This window comes from Nomascus leucogenys, chromosome 4 (genome assembly GCF_006542625.1).
Source record: "Nomascus leucogenys isolate Asia chromosome 4, Asia_NLE_v1, whole genome shotgun sequence".
Lineage (NCBI taxonomy): Eukaryota > Metazoa > Chordata > Mammalia > Primates > Hylobatidae > Nomascus > Nomascus leucogenys.
This window is the reverse complement of record NC_044384.1, coordinates 58,218,648-58,237,126: the sequence shown is the minus strand read 5'-3', so window position 1 is coordinate 58,237,126 and position 18,479 is coordinate 58,218,648. Positions and strand designations below refer to the sequence as shown.

Below are 18,479 nucleotides of genomic sequence, written 5' to 3'. Positions count from 1 at the left end.
TCTGAGGTTGGAGGGACAATCCTCTCTCTGAAAACTCTCCTTCCATCTATCCCCAGATTTTCAGGCTGACTTGACTGGAAGCCAGTACTGAAAGGTCAAGACACCAGGCTGCACAGCCTGAGTTCCTGCCATGAGACCACTAATCAGCTTTATGACTTCTGATTGTTACCCCACTTCTCTAGAGGTGTCCTCATCTGTGGAATGAGGTGGGTTTTTTTTTTTTTTTTTTTTTTTTTGAGACTGAGTCTCGCTCTGTTGCCCAGGCTAGAGTGCAGTGGCATGATCTCGGCTTACTGCAACCTCTGCCTCATGGGTTCAAGGGATTCTCCTGCCTCAGCCTCCCAAGTAGCTGGGACTACAGGCGCCTGTTGACACGCCCAGCTAATTTTTGTGTTTTTAGTAAAGACAAGGTTTCACTGTGTTAGCCAGAATGGTCTCGATCTCCTGACCTTGTGATCCACCCACCTTGGCCTCCCAAAGTGCTGGGGTTACAGATGTGAGTCACCGCACCTGGCCTAAGGTGGTTTTGTTTTGTTTTGTTTTTGAGGATTTGTGGACCTCTGAAGTAGAGCCATTCAAAATGCCAGTTCAGGATGAGATAAGGTGCTGGCATCAGAATGTAAATCAGCAAGCTGCTTCTCTCATTAAGGAAATACTGCAATGAGGGAAAAAAAGTCAGCTTATCTAAACAATGTACAGAACTGAAATTGGTTTATGTGCTTTTAAAGTATATTAACCATTATTTAAAAAAAATAATTTATGGGCTGTGGACCTGGTAGCTCATGCCTGTAATCCCAGAACTTTGGGAGGCCAAGGTGGGCAGATCACTTCAGCCAAATTTCAGTTAGACAGGAGGCATAAGTTCAAGGGATCTATTGTACAACATGGTGACTATCATTCATGACAATGTATTATATACTTGAAAGTCTTCCCATGGTGGAGGGAGAAAGCTCTGATGTCTCTTCCTCTTCTTCTACAGGCACTAATTCCATCATAGGGACCCTGTCTTCATGATCTCGCCTAAATCTAACTACCTCCAAAGGCCGTGCCTCCAAGTACCATCACCTTGACGGGTTAAGGCTTCAACATATGAATGTTGGGGCGGGGAACATGGACACTGGGTCTACAACAATATTTTATAGCCATCATGATGTGTAGAAAGTGCTGACCTGGGAGTCAAAACCAGCTCTGAACTCATCCACCAAACTTAGATAAATCATTTACTCATTTAAATGTTCTCAGGTAATGATTAGCTTGATTTAGCCATTTCACAATGTATACATATTTCAAAACATCATGTTGTATACCATAAATACATAAATTTTTGTCCATTTTTAAAACTAATTAACTTTTTTTTTAAGGCAGAGTCTTGTTCTGTAGCCCAGGATGGAGTGCAGTGGTGCGATCTTGGCTCACTGCAACCTCTGCCTCCTGGGTTCAAGTGATTCTCCTGTTTCAGCTTCCCAAGTAATTGGGATTATAGGCATGCGCCACCACACCCAGCTAATTTTTATATTTTTAGTAGAGACGGGGTTTCACCATGTTGGCCAGGCTGGTCTCGAACTCCTGGCCTCAAGTGATCCACCCACCTTGGCCTACCAAAGTGCTGGGATTACAGGCATAAGCCACCGCATCCGGCCCTAAGTTGGCTGACATTCTATCTCAGCTCCTCATCTTGTCTGGGACTAGAGTCAGGTACCCTGAGGAATAGAGTTGGTCCACAGGCCACATTTTGGGCAGTGCTGCTTTAAATTATTTTCCAGCTTCTGCTTGACCTTCTTGGCCCTCCCTTACCTGCTGAGCCAGCCCTAACTTGAACTAGAAAGCACCTAAAGGAGGATTTTCTTTTTAAAAGCTTTATGAGATGTAATTTCCATGCCATAATTCACGTACAAGTCAATGGTTCTTAATATATTCAGAGTTGTGCCATCATAATTTAAGAATATTTTTATCACACCAAAAAGAAACCTCCTACTATTAGCAATCATCCTCCACCTCAAGCCTTAGGTGACCATTAATCTACTTTCTGTGTCTATAGATTTGCCTATTTTGAATATTTCATATAAATGGACTTATACAATATGTGGCCTGTTGAGATGAGCTTCTTCACTTAGCATAATGCTTTCAAAGTGCCCATGCATTCAAGACTTCATTCTTTTTTTTTTTTTTTGAGACAGAGTCTCGCTCTGTTGCCCAGGCTGGAGTGCAGTGGCATGATCTTGGCTCACTGCAAGCTCCGCCTCCTGGGTTCACGTCATTCTCCTGCCTCAGCCTCCGGAGTAGCTGGGACTACAGGCGCCCGCCACCACGCCTGGCAAATTTTTTTGTTGTATTTTTAGTAGAGATGGAGTTTCACCATGTTAGCCAGGATGGTCTGGATCTCCTGACCTCGTGACCCACCCGCCTGGGCTTCCCAAAGTGCTGGAATTACAGGCGTGAGCCACCGCGCCCAGCCGACTTCATTCCTTTTTAATGTGGAATAGTATTCCAGGATATGGAGCTATCACATTTTGTTTATCCATTCATCTGTTGATGAATATCTGGGTTGTTTCTACCTTTTGGCTATTACGAATAATGCTGCTGTAAATATTTATGTACAGGTTTTTTTACTTTTTTGTTTTAAGTTCTTATATTTATTTATTTACTTTTTGAGACGAAGTCTTGCTCTGTCGCCAGGCTGGAGTGCAGTGGCGTGATCTCGGCTCACTGCAACCTCCACCTCCCAGGTTCAAGTGATTCCCCTGCCTCAGCCTCCTGAGTAGCTGGGACTACAGGCACGCACCACCACACCCGGCTAATTTTTTTGTATTTTAGTAGAGACAGGGTTTCACCATATTAGCCAGCATGGTCTCGATCTCCTGACCTTGTGATTCACCCGCCTCAGCCTCCCAAAGTGCTGGGATTACAGGTGTGAGCCACCGTGCCCAACCTATTTTTATTTTTTTAGAGACAGGGTCTCTGTTGCCTAAGCTGGAGTGCAATGGCACAAACACAGCTCACTGCAGCCTCAAACTCCTGGGGCTCAAGCAATCCTCCTGCACCTAGCCTCCCAAGTAGCTGGTATAACAGGCACATGCCACCACACTTGGCTATTTTTTGTTTTTGTAGAGACAAGGTCTTACTATGTTGCCTAGACTGGTCTTGAACTCCTGGACTCAAGTGATCCTCCTGCCTCGGCCTCCCAAAGTGCTGGGATTACAGGTATGAGCCACTGTGCCTGGCCCATGTGTAAGTTTTTGTGAGAACATATATTTTCATTTCAGGAATTTCTGGGTCACATGGTAACTCTATTTTAACTTTTGGAGGAACTGCCAGACTATTTTCCAAAGAAGCTAGGATGCTTTTCTTACTGGGTTAGGAACACAGAAGTCTGCATGATCCTATAACTAAAAATAGGGAACCCAAGATCCTATAACTTTATATAGGATCTATAATTTTAGTTATAGATCCTATAACTAAAAATAGCTGTCTGTGTCTACAGATTTGCCTATTTTGAATATTAGTTATAGGATCTATAACTAAATTTGTAGCTTTTAGTTATAGATCCTATAACTAAAGATAGCTTTCAACAAATTTTGGCTAAGTTATTTGTAAATTACCATTCCTAAACTAAGTTTACAAAGTAATCAACAATGTTAGAGACTTTGTGGGTAACTTGGATTCCTATCCTTGAAAACCAATCTGCAGGACAGAAGAAAAAGTCCTGTCTATTCCAAGGCTCCTAGAACCCTACAGGAATATCTGAGGTTTGCTCTACTGAGACTAGGACTGTCTGTCTCCTGCAGGAAACAGACCCAAGGAGAAAAGGTGTATAGGATGCTCATTTCCTAATAAGAAAGGCCTTTGGCTTTCCCTCAATCCTACAATAACTAATTGGAAATGAGGACAGAATGGCAGTGGAAAATTTCTACTTCCTTATTCTCCTTTGTAGGAGCCATAGTAATCTCTATAAATTCTAAGTATATCTCTAACATTTCCACTCCTAGGAGAACTGCTTACCCTAAATTTCATTTCACCTTTGCTAGTTCTTGTGAGCTAATTTCTGTTAGAGACAGTTCCTTCCTGTTTGATCTCTGCTGATTCATCTTTTGTTCTTTTTTATGCCTGCCCTAAAGTCTCGCTTACTCTGGGTCTGAGCTACATTAAATTCTTTCTGGAACAAGGTGAGGTATAAATAAATATCAGAGTTCCTCTAGTATGAAACAGTAATTGTTCTTAGCTTGAAGACAGAAAGAAGCAGGATTATCAAGGGATCTAAATATCAACGTTAGCTCTAATAATCAATATTAGCATCTCATTTTTTGATCCAACTCAAAAAAGAGTAATAAGGATGTAGAATGACCAAAGGTAATTATATCCATTTAGAACAAGTACTTTAAAAAAGAAATTCAAGGAAGTAAACTAATTAATTAAATGTATACTTCTTATACCCTAATGATCTAACGAGTTAATACAGTAGCAGTTATGCCTTGGGTTATAAAAAACTTTTTTTAATTTTAATTTTAATTAATTAAATTTTTTTGAGACGGAGTATTGCTCTGTCGCCCAGGCTGGAGTGCATTGGCACGATCTGGGCTCACTGCAACCTTTGCCTCCTGGATTCAAATGATTTTCCTGCCTCAGCATCCCGAGTAGCTGGGATTACAGGCATGTGCCACCATGCCTGGTTACTTTGTATTTTTGGTAGAGACGGAATTTCGGCATGTTGGCCAGACTGGTCTCAAACTCCTGACCTCATGATCTGCGCACCTCAGCCTCCCAAAGTGCTGGAATTACAGGCGTGAGCCACCGCGCCTGGCCTATTTTTATATTTTATTATTTTTTAATTTAATAGAAATGGGGTTTTGCCATGTTGGCCAGGCTGGTCTTGAACTCCTGGGCTCAAGTGATCTGCCTGCCTCAGCCTCCCAAAGTGCTGGGATTACAGGCATGAGCCACTGTGCCTGGCCCTAAAAAGCTTTATCTTACAAGGTATTTCAAGTTTATTATTTCTTTTTGTTTGTTTGTTTTTGAGATGGAGTCTTGCTCTGTCACCCAGGCTGGAGTGTAGTGATGCCATCTTGGCTCACTGCAACCTCCACCTCCTGGGTTCAAATGATTCTCCTGTCTCAGCCTCCTAAGTAGCTGGGACTACAGGTATGTGTCACTACACCCGGCTAATTTTTTTGTATTTTTAGTAGAGACAGGGTTTCACCATATTGGCCAGGCTGATCTCGAACTCCTGGCCTCAAGTGATCCGCCCGCTTCAGCCTCCCAAAGTGTTGGGATTACAGGTGTGAGCCACCGTGCCCAGTCTCATGTTTATTATTTCAAGTGAACTTGAAACATCCTTGTGAGGTGGCAAGTACACATTATTATCATATTTCAGTTAAGAAAAAGAGAAACAGAAAGGTTATCTGACTTGTATTTTATCACTTATAGCTGGTTAGTGGTGACAACAGAACTTGAACTTGGGGCTTATACTGAGTCTGAGGTACTTTCTGCTACATAAACCCAAGCTGCCTGCCAGACTGTAACTCTAACAGCTCAGTGTGTTATTCGCTATTTTGAGACACATATTTGCTGGGGGGTACTAGTTAATCAAAATTTAACTGACACACTGCGTAAGACTCCAGAGACCCAGCTACTCTTATCTTACTTAGAACTCGGTGAATTTTTCTTGGAGGTTTTTCAAAAATACAATTAAAGCTTATGGGCTGAAAATCACTGGGTTGCTGTACTATTTCAAAGCAAATTTCTAATTAACTTTAAATGCTAAGGAGAGAATGTTTTTAAAGCATCCTTCTTCTCTTTTTCTCTCCTCCTATTTGTAGTTTCTTTTTTAAATGTGTGTGTGTATATACATATACACACACACACATATATATTTGAGACAGGGTTTCAATATGTTGCCCAGGCTGGTCTTCAACTTCTGGGCTCAAGTGATCCTCCTACCTGGGCCTCCCAAAGTGTGAGCCACCACTCCCAGCCTGCTGTTTCTTAAGCTTCTAACCATCAGTCTCCCCTTTTACTCTACACGTGCCCTAACTAATCTCAACTACTCCTGAGCTTCAACTTCTATCTGCACACTGATAATCTCAGTCTGTCTCTCTCTTGCTTGCCTATTTCTCCTGAAGGCCAGTCCAGTACATCCAAAAACTTACTAAAAATTTCCACCAGGATGATCTAAAAGCACCCTAAACATCTAAAATGGAATCTGTTATCTTTGTTACATCATAATCTCACAAATTCTTCTAAATTTCCTATTTCAGCAAATACCAGCATCTTCCATCAGCCAGCCAAGCTAGAAATATTACCCTTGACTCCCTTGTCTTTACTTCCCCACAATACGACTATTTTCTTCCCCATGAATACTACTCATTTTTGTTCTCTCTTCTTTATTCCCCCTCCATCTGCTTTCAAACTCCAAACTACATGTAGGTCTGTAGTAACTGCTTTCTAACTGGCCTCCTAGCCTCCAGCCTCCAGCCTCCTTCCCCTCATCTCTTTCTTTCCTACACACCACTGCCATGGTTCTCTTTCTAAAACATGACCATGATCAAATTATGCCCTTGCTTCAAAATATCAATGACTCAATACCAGGTTCTTAGGATTCTACATGTGATTCTGGCCCTACCCTTCTAGAAAATTCCTGTCACTTCCAGAAGAGTAAGAAAGCATAAAGCATAATGGTCAAAAACATAAGCACATAGATCACCTGGGTCTGAATCCTGGCTCTGTCATTTATTGGGAGGGGTAAGTTCCTAACCTACCAGTGTCTTGTTTTCTTCATCTGTAAAATGCAGGACAGGGGCCAGGTGCAGTGGCTCACGCCTGGAATCTCAGCACTTTGGGAGCATCGCTTGAGCCCAGGAGTTTAAGAGCAGCCTGGGCAACAGAGTGAGACTCCATCTCTACAAAACAAACAAACAAATAAATAAAAAATCAGCCAGGCATGGTGGCACACACTTCTGGTTCCACCTACTTGGAAAGCTGAGGTGGAAGGATCACTTGAGCCCAGGCGGTCAAGGCTACAGTGAGCCGTGATTGTGCCACTGCACTCCAGCCTGGGCAACAGGGCAAGACCCTGTCTCCAAAAGGAAATGGGGGATAATGGGGGCTACACTTACCTAAATCGTTGGGCTGTTTCTATTTCTGAAGATTAAATAGGAAAAGACATAACTGATACATTCTACGGATTACATAAATATTAGATAAAATTATCATCATCATCCAGCCATAGTTAAGTAGCTGCTACTGCACGCACTTTATAATACCTTGGTCTTTGCGCTGAGAGAGCCTCTCTCTCCCCTTTGGAGGTTCAATACCACAGCCCTCAAGATCCAACTCAGAACACTACCTCCTCTCTAAGTTCTCCCACCTCCCTCAGGTGCTTTGTTACTCTTTCCCTTTGTGCTCTGTAGCCTTAACAAAGGCTACTGTTAAACACTTAGCACTGTGTATATTTTTATGGACTTGACTCTCTCTCCCACAACTAAAGTTTGAGCTCCTAAAGATTAGGGCTGTGTCTCATTAATATGTATATCTTCACCCTATTGCCTTGCACAGTGCCCGATTTAACAGGCACACACCACGGCTTTGCTGAATGAACAGATCTTTGTCCCTCACTTCATAAAGAACTAACGAGCTTGGCTTTGCAGCACATTATTTCCTTGAGAGCCTCAGACCATGTCTTCCCCCCGTGCTTTGTGTCCTGGAAGAATGCACAGCAGACAGGAGCTGCTCAAAATGATTTACCTGGGCCAGGGCCACAGTGACACATTCAAATCTTTCCCTTTAGAGTACTATCTGTCTACGAGATTCCTAAAGGGCTGGACTGACTGAGGAAATATGAACCTTCACGTCAAGCTATTTATTACAAGGCACTTAAGTAGGATCATAACACTCTGTAACTTTTGCTTTCGAAATCGTATGATTTTCATTTCCTGCAGTGCCTAAGTCACTGTAAAGCAAAGTACAAGAGGTTTTTTCTTCCCAAGTTCTTATAAAGTGTTGACACTTGTGACCTGATTGTAAATTTTTATTTCCAGCATGACTTATTTATAGTCTTAATGTCATTCTCTATCAATGACCCAAAAAAAGTTTCTTTCAATTCTAGTAGAATTGCCTTTGACCTGTTGAGATTGTAAAAAGTTAAAAAGCTGAAGAAAATTTTAGCGAGTGGAATATTTCTCATTCCAACTCACAGATTTAAACATCAGATAGAGTGATTTTCTAAGAGGTGAAAGATCTGTCTTAGCAAAAACTCAGAATTAGAGGGGGAAAAAAAAGACCTGATATAAATTTTAAAAGGTTTCAATAACATTTCCGCCATGTAAACTTCAGCTGGCAAACAGGCATATAACATACAAAATTGTTTCATGACAAATGTAAATTTCATAAGTGGAAAAAAAAAATCACTGTATTAGTTAATTTGTTTTGCATTGGTTAATTTTTAAAGAAAATGTGTTTTGCATTAAAAATGAGGCCTTCTCTTCTCAGTTCTTCCCAGAGTCAGGAAAAGCTGGGTTGAGAGGGTAGAAAAAAAAGATGAAGGTGAATTACTATTGATGCTAAAATGTAGTAAGTACAAAAGTTTAGTTACAAAATAGAATCTTAATTTTTATAAAAATAGAAATATATATATTTTATTTATATATGAAATCTGAATGAACACAGACTAAGGGAATTTCTTTGGTTATATAATTATCGGTCTTGTAAATTTCCTTTTTTCCATATCTGTATTTTTGTATAATAAATTTGTATTGCTTACATAAACAGAGTTATTTTAAATAAAAAGAATATGCTTTTTGTTATAAAACTAGAAATGATTCTTTAAAAAGTTAAGACTGTTGTCATTTAAATTTACTTACCAAGAGATTCTCCCCCGCCACTCCTCTGTTGTTAAAAACCACACATCTAAAAACCAGGAAAGCAATTTTTGTTATTTTTACACAATTCTTGCTCATGAGGTAATATTAAAGTCATCTTACTGACACTGATTTAGAGCACTAAAAGATTTTAAAAATCTATCTTATAGGTGTAGTGTTTGACAATTTCATCTAAATGCAATGCACTAAAATAAAATTCCAGTTCTCTTAATTCCACATGTGGGTTCAAATTAGAAAATTGTATACTGAAGTGATGTTAATTTTTCCTACCAAGAGTAGAATATTTCCAACTTCTTCCTACGCACATACGTGGGCCTCCAACAAGTGTTTTTAAAACAATTCTAAATACAAGTCAAATTTAAATGTTTTTGCTTTTTTTTTTTTTTTTTTTTTTGAGATGGAGTCTCGCTCTTGTCACCCAGGCTGGAGTGCAATGGTGCGATCTCAGCTCACTGCAACCTCCACCTCCCGGGGTTCAAGCAATTCTCCTGCCTCAGCCTCCTTAGTAGCTGGGATTACAAGCACCCACAACCATGCCTGGCTAATTTTTTTGTGTGTGTATATTTTTAGTAGACACAGAGTTTCACCATGTTGACCAGGCTGGTCTTGAACTCCTGACCTCAGGTGATCCGCCCACCTCGGCCTCCCAAAGTGTTGGGATTACAGGCGTGAGCCACTGCATCTGGCCTTGTTTTTGCTTTAAACAAAGAAAAAATATATACCCTCTACCCATTGCATTTGTAACATTCATACGTATCTATTTATATTCTAAGAAATAGCTCTTGTTCCCTTAAGGCTCAGCAAACATGGACACCAGAATTTTACATGAGGTGTAAACATCACAGGTAGAGCCACAAAGAGCCTGGTGCCTGAGCTGGTGGGATGGGCCCCATTATGCTACTGCTTAGCGTTCAGTTGACCTAGGGAGGAAAGATGACCTTGTGCTTTCTCTGATCCTGTTTGCATCTGCTGGGTAAATGGGCTCAGATCAATGTAAAGGGTTTAGATCAATGTTGGCTCAAGTAAGTACTCGGTGAAAGTTAGCTATTAGTAATAATGGTAGTTGTAGTGTCGTGCTGGTTTCAAAAGTTATTCAGTACTTAAAATATGTATCTCTCATTTAACTTTCAGGCAGCCACAGGCCCAGATATGTATTTTTACCATCCTTAGACAAAATCTTGATTTGTGTCTACACAGGTTCTCACTGATTTAGTGAGTCTATATTCATAACAATTAAAATTCATTTTGTTTTTGTCTGATTACCTATTCAACCAACCAAGGCCATTTAAGATTCCAAATCTCTTCTTGCAGGGTGCTGCTGAGCACTGTACAGGTTCTAAGCAACAAAGAACCTACTGCTGTATAGAACATACACAACTCTGACTCTCTTCTCAGGGAGGTTAGATCTCAAGGCACACCACCTTCATTTAATGTGGTATGCAGGCTATGTTCTTGCAAAGGAATTTTCTTGCAACTGAAAAGTCGTATAGAAAATTTTATTAGGCCCAGTTGAAAGAAGAGAAATCCTATTTGAGAAAAAACTAGAAATATTACATTTTATTAACTCACCTAAGATAAATCTTTTTGTTTTTTGAGACCGTGGTCTCACTGTCACTCAGGCTGGAGTGCGGTGGCGCAGTCACAGCTCACTGCAGCCTCAGCCTCTCGTGCTCAGGCAATTCTCCTGCCTCAGCCTGCTGAGTAGCTGGGACCACAGGTGCACACCAACACGGCCCAGCTAATTTTTTTTTCTTTTTTTTTTGAGACAGAGTCTCGCTCTATCACCCAGGCTGGAGTGCAGTGACATGATCTCGGCTCATTGCAACCTCCATCTCCCAGATTCAAGTGATTCTCCTGCCTCAGCCTCCTGAGTAGCTGGGATTACAGGCACGTGCCACCACATCCAGCTAATTTTTGTACTTTTAGTAGAGATGGGGTTTCCCCATGTTAGCCAGATTGTTCTAAAACTCCTAATCGTAAGTGGTCTGTCTGCCTCAGCCTCTCAAAGTGTTGGGATTACAGGCGTGAGCCACCGTGCCTGGCCAGCCTCGCTAATTTTTATAAGTTATTTGTAAAAACAGGATCTCACCATGTTGCCCAGGTTGGTCTCTAACTCTTGGGCTCAAGTGATCCTCCTGCCTTGGCCTCCCAAATGCTGGGATTACAGGCATGAGCCACCGTGCCTGGCCAGAGAAATCTTAAATAAACTATAAATACATTCAGAAAAGTCAGAGTAGGCTCAGTGACTCCTTTATCTTTTCTTGTTAAAAACAATGGCAAGATGTCTTGATATAAATAAAATTTCAGTTGGCCATTTGTATTTACTTGCATAAGCACTTAAGTCACACAGGAACCAGTGCTAAAGTTAATTATGACCTTGAAACTTGAAGCTCCCAGTCACTCAGAAAAGAACCACTTTAGAGTACAAACATTAAATAAGGATTAAAATGGCTTCTGGAGCAAGATGTCATCATGTGACTGCCAGTGAGAGAAGGCAAGAACATTAGTGAGGGGAAAGAAAAAGATCATCTGCAAACTCATGAAAAAGCAGCCTGTACATCTGGGATTTTCTTCTAAACTGCAGAGTGGGATATTTGCACTTTCCTTCAGGCAACTTTGGAAAGTGGATCATAGTTCTGGTAGCTCTTGCTAGAGGACGAATTGTACTGACCACTCCATAAGACTTTGATCCTAACCACGTTCAATCAGTAGCAGTCATCATTGCATACTTCAAGCCCTGGACGTGGGGCAGAGAGATAAGGAAGAATGAGGAAGCAAAGCAGCTACAGAGGACGGCAGAAAGAAGGTTGCCATCCTGCCCTTTCTCCCACTCCAGCTGGGGATGAGCAACCAGCTCTTTTCATTTAACCCCTTTGCTACCCTGACAGTCATCAGGATACACTGAGCTAAAAGGGCTGGCTGTGAAACTACTATTCCTAAGGCACTGAAAAATCTCTTAACCTCTTCTTCTTTTTTTCTTTAGAGATAAGGTCTTACTGTTGTCCAGGCTGGAGTGCAGTGACACAATCACGGCTCACTGCAGCCTCAACCTCCTGGGCTCATGTGATTCTCAGCCTCCCGAGTAGCTGGGACTACAGGGGCATGCCACCACGTCTGGCTAATTTTTAAATTTTTTGTTGAGATGGGGTCTCCCTATGTTGCCCAGGCTGGTCTTGAACTTGTGAGCTCAAAACAATCCTTTCGTCTTGGCCTCCTAAAGTTTTGGGATTACAGGTATGAGCCACTGTGCCCAGCCTGCTTTTTTTTTTTTTTTTTTTTTTTTTGAGACAGAGTCTTGCTGTGTTGCCCCTGCTGGAGTGCAGTGGTGCACTCTCGGCTCACTGCAAGCTCCACCTCCCAGGTTCAAGCCATTCTCCTGCTTCAGCCTCCCGAGTAGCTGGGACTACAGGTGCCTGCCACCACGCCTGGCTAATTTTTTGTATTTTTTTTAGTAGAGACAGGGTTTCACCGTGTTAGCCAGGACGGTCTTGATCTCCTGACCTCGTGATCTACCTGCCTTGGCCTCCTAAAGTGCTGGGATTACAGACATGAGCCACCACGCCCAGCCGCCTCTGTTAAGCTTCTGTAACAGCTCTCTCCAATTAATTTTTACAGTTACCTCAAACAATTCTAAAGGGCGTGTATATGAGGGAAATTGTTCTGCAAAGCATATTTTTCGTACATATTTGAACTATATAATTTTTTTCCTGAAAACAAGGCAAATATAAAGAGAAGAAATATCAAATAAAGAACAAATCTGGTAAGAAGAACTTTCTGTGACAAGATAACCCATTAACCAGGGAAGCAGGTGGGTGTCCTTTAATGAAGGTTAAATAAAAGGAAGAGACTACCTATAGCACAGAGTTTCTCAATCTTTAGTACTATGGACATTTCAGCCCAAATAATTCTTTGTAGCAGTGCTGTCCTGTGCATTATAGGATACTCAGCAGCATCTCTGGCCTCTACCAACTAGATGCCAGTAGCACATGCCACAGGCATAACAACCAAAAATGTCTCCAGACATTGCCAAATGTTCCCTGGGGGAAAAACTGCCCCTAGGATGAGAACCACTGTCACAGTGAGATGGACCAGAGAGCCTCGAATCTGCTCAGGCTTGAACCCTGGAAGTCAAGGTTGCAGTGCTGTGATCACACCATTGCACTCCGGCCTGGGTGATGGAGAGCTTGTGTCAAAAAACAAAAACAAAAAAAGTAGCAGACTCTGAGCTTGGGCACCTAAGAAAAGCAGCGAAACTTCCATAGGTTTTGAGTACCTGTCTAGGCCTAGTTTCCAAATCTGTGATTTTATCAGGCAATCTGAAATATTTCAGTTCTAAGATTCCCCAAATCTTTAAGTCTAACAATAGAAATGAAAATCAGCAAAGGGTAGAATGAGAGGAACATTCAGGGATCAGCTAGTCATATGATTGATTTCAGGTAATAATAATAACAACAGATACTGTTTACTAGTGTTTACTATGTGCCAGATCATGTTCTAAGCACTTTACATGAATATTAATATTGGAATAACTCATTTATTCATTCAATAATATTTACTGAACTAAAGATTGAGTTAGAGCCTGTAGTAGAGAAACAAAATATCAACATAAGGTTCCTGGCCTCAAGGAGGGTACAATCTAGTTAGATTGAAAAGATATGCACCATATTTTCAGTTGAGTGACTACAACAAAAGTAATAAAACAAGACAGTATAGGATTCAATGTCCAAGGAGTGGTATAGACAATAAAACCCTATGAGGTCAGGATGGGCAAAATGAAGAAAAGCTTCATAAAAGGTAGATAGATCTTATGTTAGGACTTGAAAAATAGTAAAGATTCCAGCAAAAGGCAAGTGTGAGATACATTGTAAAGGGAGTAATCCAAGCAAAGATATAAGGTGAGAATGTATTAAATGTTCTAAGGGATGAAAAATCAATTACCAGTTGAAAAGTGGTTACATGGACAGTAACAATAGAAAATAAGAACGGAAAAACAGGTTAGGACAAAAATAAACATAAGGCTCTGAATTCCAGGTAAAGAAAAGATAAGGAAGTTCTGCCTCTAGTAATGTCCAGGTAGATCCTTTAGGGCCAAGCTTTCCATAGAATAACTATACTTCTTGAAAAAATATAAAGGCAGTAGAGAACAACAACGACGACAACAAAAAGCTGCAGAAACTGAATGGGAGTTGACACTAGGAAAATGAAAACCATACTGGGTGAGTTTTCAATTTTTACAGCTTCTCCTTTTTTTACCTGAGGGAAGGCAGTAGTTGGTTATCACTCAATGATAAATAAAAGTTGGACAGAAATGCTCAGTCTCTTGGATGGGCGCGGTGCTCACACCTGTAATCTCAGCCCTTTGGGAGGCCAAGTTGGGTGGATTACCTGAGGTCAGGAGTTCAAGACCAGCCTGGCCAACACAGTGAAACACCATCTCTACTAAAAATATAAAAATTAGCTGGGCGTGGTGGCAGGCACCTGTAATCCCAGCTACTTGGGAGGCTGAAGCAGGAGAATCGCTTGAATCCAGGAGGCGGAGGTTGCAGTGAGCCAAGATCACACCATTGCACTCCAGACTGGGCAACAACGGTGAAATTTGGTCTCAAAAAAAAAAAAAAAAAAAAAAAAAATAGGGGAAATGCTCAGTCTCACAGGCTTGAAGAACTATTAAAACAGTTTGGGGCAACAATAGAAGTTGAAAAACAAGCAGAAAAAAAATCTTAGAATGGATACACAGAGAAAGAGCACTAAATTCTGACTAAAAGCTGGGCCCAAATCTCTAGCTGATCCTTCATCTATACATATGTGAAACACACTACAAGCAACCCAATTAAGGCTAAAAAAACTGGACAAAGATTTCAACTGTGATTTACAACAGAGGAGAGAGAGTTTGAAGTTTGAGCGCAGCCAAGTTAACTATCTAATAAACAAAAAGCAACACTCTTTTGGGAAAATATAACAGAATCCAGAGTCTCTACAATGGATCATTCAAACTGTCCAGAACACACCCCCAAATTGCTAGACCGTGAAGAAACAGGAAAACATGACCCATACTCAAGAGACAACCTAACTGACCCCGAGATGGTCCAGATGTTAGAACTAGCAGATGAAGTTTTACAGCAGCTACTATAACTCAAGAACATTGAGGGTGGGGGGGTGGGGGAGCTTGTAAAGAATTAAAAAAAAAAAAAATAGAAAATCTCAGCACAATAAAATTTATTACAATGGAAATTCTAGAAAAAAATATAAAATCTGAAATAAAAAATTCACTGGATTTGCAAATTGCAGCTCGAACATAGGACAAGAGGAAACAGGTCCAAAAAAAGTAGAACCTCAGTGATTTGTGAAACAATATAAAAAAAAAAAAAATACATGTAATTGTGGGCTGGGCATGGTGACTCACCTCTGTAATTACAGCACTTTGGGAGGCTGAGGCAGGCAAATCACTTGAGGTCAGGAGTTTGAAACCAGCCTGGCCAACATGGTGAAACCCCATCTCTACTAAAAATACAAAAATTAGCCAGGCGTGGTGGCAGGTGCCTGTAATCCCAGGTACTCAGGAGGTTGAGGCAGGAGAATCGCTTGAACCCAGGAGGCAGAGGTTGTAGTGAGTCAAGATCATGCCACTGCACTCCAGCCTGGGCAACAGAGCAAGACTGTCTCAAAAAAAAAAAAAAAAAAATCCACCACATTAACAATTACATTAAATGTAAATGAATAAGAACCTCAATTAAAAGATGGAGATTGTCAGGATTTAAAAAAAGCAAGATCTGGCTGGGCACAATGGCTCATGCCTGTAATCCCAGCACTTTGGGAGGCCGAGGCAGGTGGATTACCTGAGGTCAGGAGTTTGAGACCAGCCTGGCCAACATGGCGAAACCCCATCTCTACTAAAAGTACAAAAATTAGCCTGGTGTGGTGGTGGGTGCCTATAATCTCAGCTACTTGGGAGGCTGAGGCAGGAGAACTGCTGGAACCTGGGAGGCGGAGGTTGCAGTGAGCCAAGATCATGCCATTGCACTCCAGCCCAGGTCAACAACAGTGAGACTCTGCCTCAAAAAAAAAACAAAAAACAAAAAACAAACAAACAAAAAAAGAGCAAGATCTAACTACATGCTATCTACAAGCAATACACTTTAAATACAATGACATAGATACTCTGAAAGTTAAAGTGTAAATAAAGATATATCACACAAACACTCAGCAAAAAAAGAACGAAGTGGCTATGATAATATCAGGTAAAGCAAACTTCATGACCAGAGGTTAAGAAGAACATTTCATGATGATAAAAAGTTAATTCATAAGAAGACTAATAATCTTAAATGTGTATGTGTCTAACAGAGCTTCCGTATATATGAAGCAAAATTAATAGAATTAAATGGAGAAATAGAAAATCTACAACTATATTTTAAAATGCTTCTATCAATAAAAGTGAGCTGTAAATAGTCTGAATAACATTATCAATATTAACCAAATTTAAATGTATAGAACACCATATTCCAACAAGAGAATACACATTCTTTTCAAGAAATGATACTATCTAAACATTTCCAAGCTTACTAAGGTCATAAAGGTGGTAAAACAAATGAACATAATTCATGTACCTTTTTCTAAGATGCTTCAGAAATCAAATGCAGTAATTAATGTGAGTATATTATTCACTATTACATGCCTAACTCATGATTATCACATGGTAATGGAGAACACTGAAAGTCAATTCATAATTCAGGAACCTCATTATTTCCCGTTTCAACTCTTTCCCTATAAAATCTATTATCTGAGTAGGAAACATGAGTTGTTTGCCTGTCATGTCTTGAATCTCCCTGATAAAACTGAGTCCCAATGATATCACAGGTATACATTATCATATTAAGCAACAATCATGGGATTGCAAGAGCTAGGTTTTCCCAAGCTAAGAGCCTAAGGCATCCAAGGATATACAATAGTAGTAAAGAAGGGTTTTCAGGAACTATCAACATTTCAAAAAGCCTCACAGAAATCATATGTTTATCTGTAATAAGCCTGTACATTCCAATCTTTTCTTTTTTAAGACGGAGTTTTGCTCTTGCTGCCCAGGCTGGAATGCAATGGTGCAATCTCAGCTCACTGCAACCTCTGTCTCCTAGGTTCAAACAGTTCTTCTGCCTTAGCCTCCCAACTAGCTGGGATTACAGGCGTCTGCCACCACACTCGGCTAATTTTTGTATTTTTAGTAGAGACGGGGTTTCACCATGTTGGCCAGGCTGGCCTCGAACTCCTGACCTCAGGTGATCCACCTGCCTCAGCCTCCCAAAGTGCTGGGATTATAGGCGTGAGCCACCGCACCTGGCCCTACATTTCAATCTTAACCCTGTCACACACCAGCTAATTTTGATCAAATTACTCTTTTGTTAGTAATTTCTGCTTTTTGTTTGGTAAAATGGGGTTTATAATATGTGTCTTGAACTGGGTATATACTAAGTAGGATAACCTATATATAATGCCTGGCATGGGGCCTATCATGTGGCAGGCACTCAGCAAAGCTAAATTTAATTGTAACCAACCAAAGTGGCAATTCTGGTTATTTCTTGCTGATCATAAGTTCTAAGCGGCCCTATGAATTTTTTTAAAAAAAGAATAGCAAGTTAATATTTAATTAATGCAGTTTATTTTTTAGGTATATTTCAAAACCAGTGGCCACAAGGGAAAAAGAGTCAAAGGTATCTTTAATGTGAAGAAGCTGAAAACGAATGATACAACTAGCATCGCTAATTCTTTCAGTGATCTTATACTATTTTATTGCAATCGTTTCCCTTCCCTGCTTTAGCTGTGATCCTAAAATTTACTCAGCTGCTTTCTGATGTTCTCATATTTCATTTCACTCATTTGATTTTTAGCTGTGTCTCTTTGGTATTTTTGTAGATTTTGTCAATAAACACCCAGCTGAACTGGCCCTATTTAATAAGCAAAGTGCTCTAAATTTATAGTGCTTGTAAGTAACAGTTGTTACTCCAGTGTCACAAGTCACTGCTGGAAACCATATTACCTAAAACAGACTCAGAGGCATGGATTACAGGACAATGTCGATTCCAGCGGCCACTCTACCTTAGCAAGACATTTCCTTCCTTCTCTCTGTACTACCCTTTGGCTTGCCAGGCACACTGTTGTCTCTGGGCTCTCGTGGAATGGCATCTTCTTGGTATTAATAACGGTAAGGTGTAGGCAGTAAGTATCTCATTTTAATCTGACCAGATTACAACAGTGGGGCTTTTCCCTAAGCCATATAATCAATGGTCCTAATTCACTTCTTAAGGTTTCATTGCTGACACTTACAAAATGTTTGCCATAGGCCCGGTACTAGTCAACATTCTTTATACACATTACATGCAATCCACACAACCCTGTGAGGTCTAGGTATTGTTACAGATGAGAAAACAGTTGCTGAGCAATGACATAATTTGTCTGTGGGTAGGCAGGTAGTGTACGACAGAGCTAGGATCTGAACCCAGGCAGATCCGACTCAAGAATCCACTTAACCACCTCACTTCACTGCCCAGCACTACCTAAGCTGTAACACTCAGGTCTCTTTTTCCAAAGAAGACCGGTGCGCTGAACACAGAGTACCCTTTG

At 40.7% G+C, this 18,479-nt stretch overlaps 1 protein-coding gene across 3 annotated transcripts in view; it reads right to left on the bottom strand.

The window, feature by feature from the left end:
• Positions 1-18,479, bottom strand: part of ABHD3 (abhydrolase domain containing 3) — a 56,274-nt gene that overhangs the window by 26,935 nt on the left and 10,860 nt on the right. Inside the window, exon 4 of one of the 3 annotated variants that reach the window (XM_030810656.1) lies at positions 8,853-8,898. In XM_030810656.1, the coding sequence (XP_030666516.1) occupies positions 8,853-8,898 (46 nt within the window). The other 2 variants (XM_030810657.1, XM_030810659.1) reach the window with 2 other exon arrangements.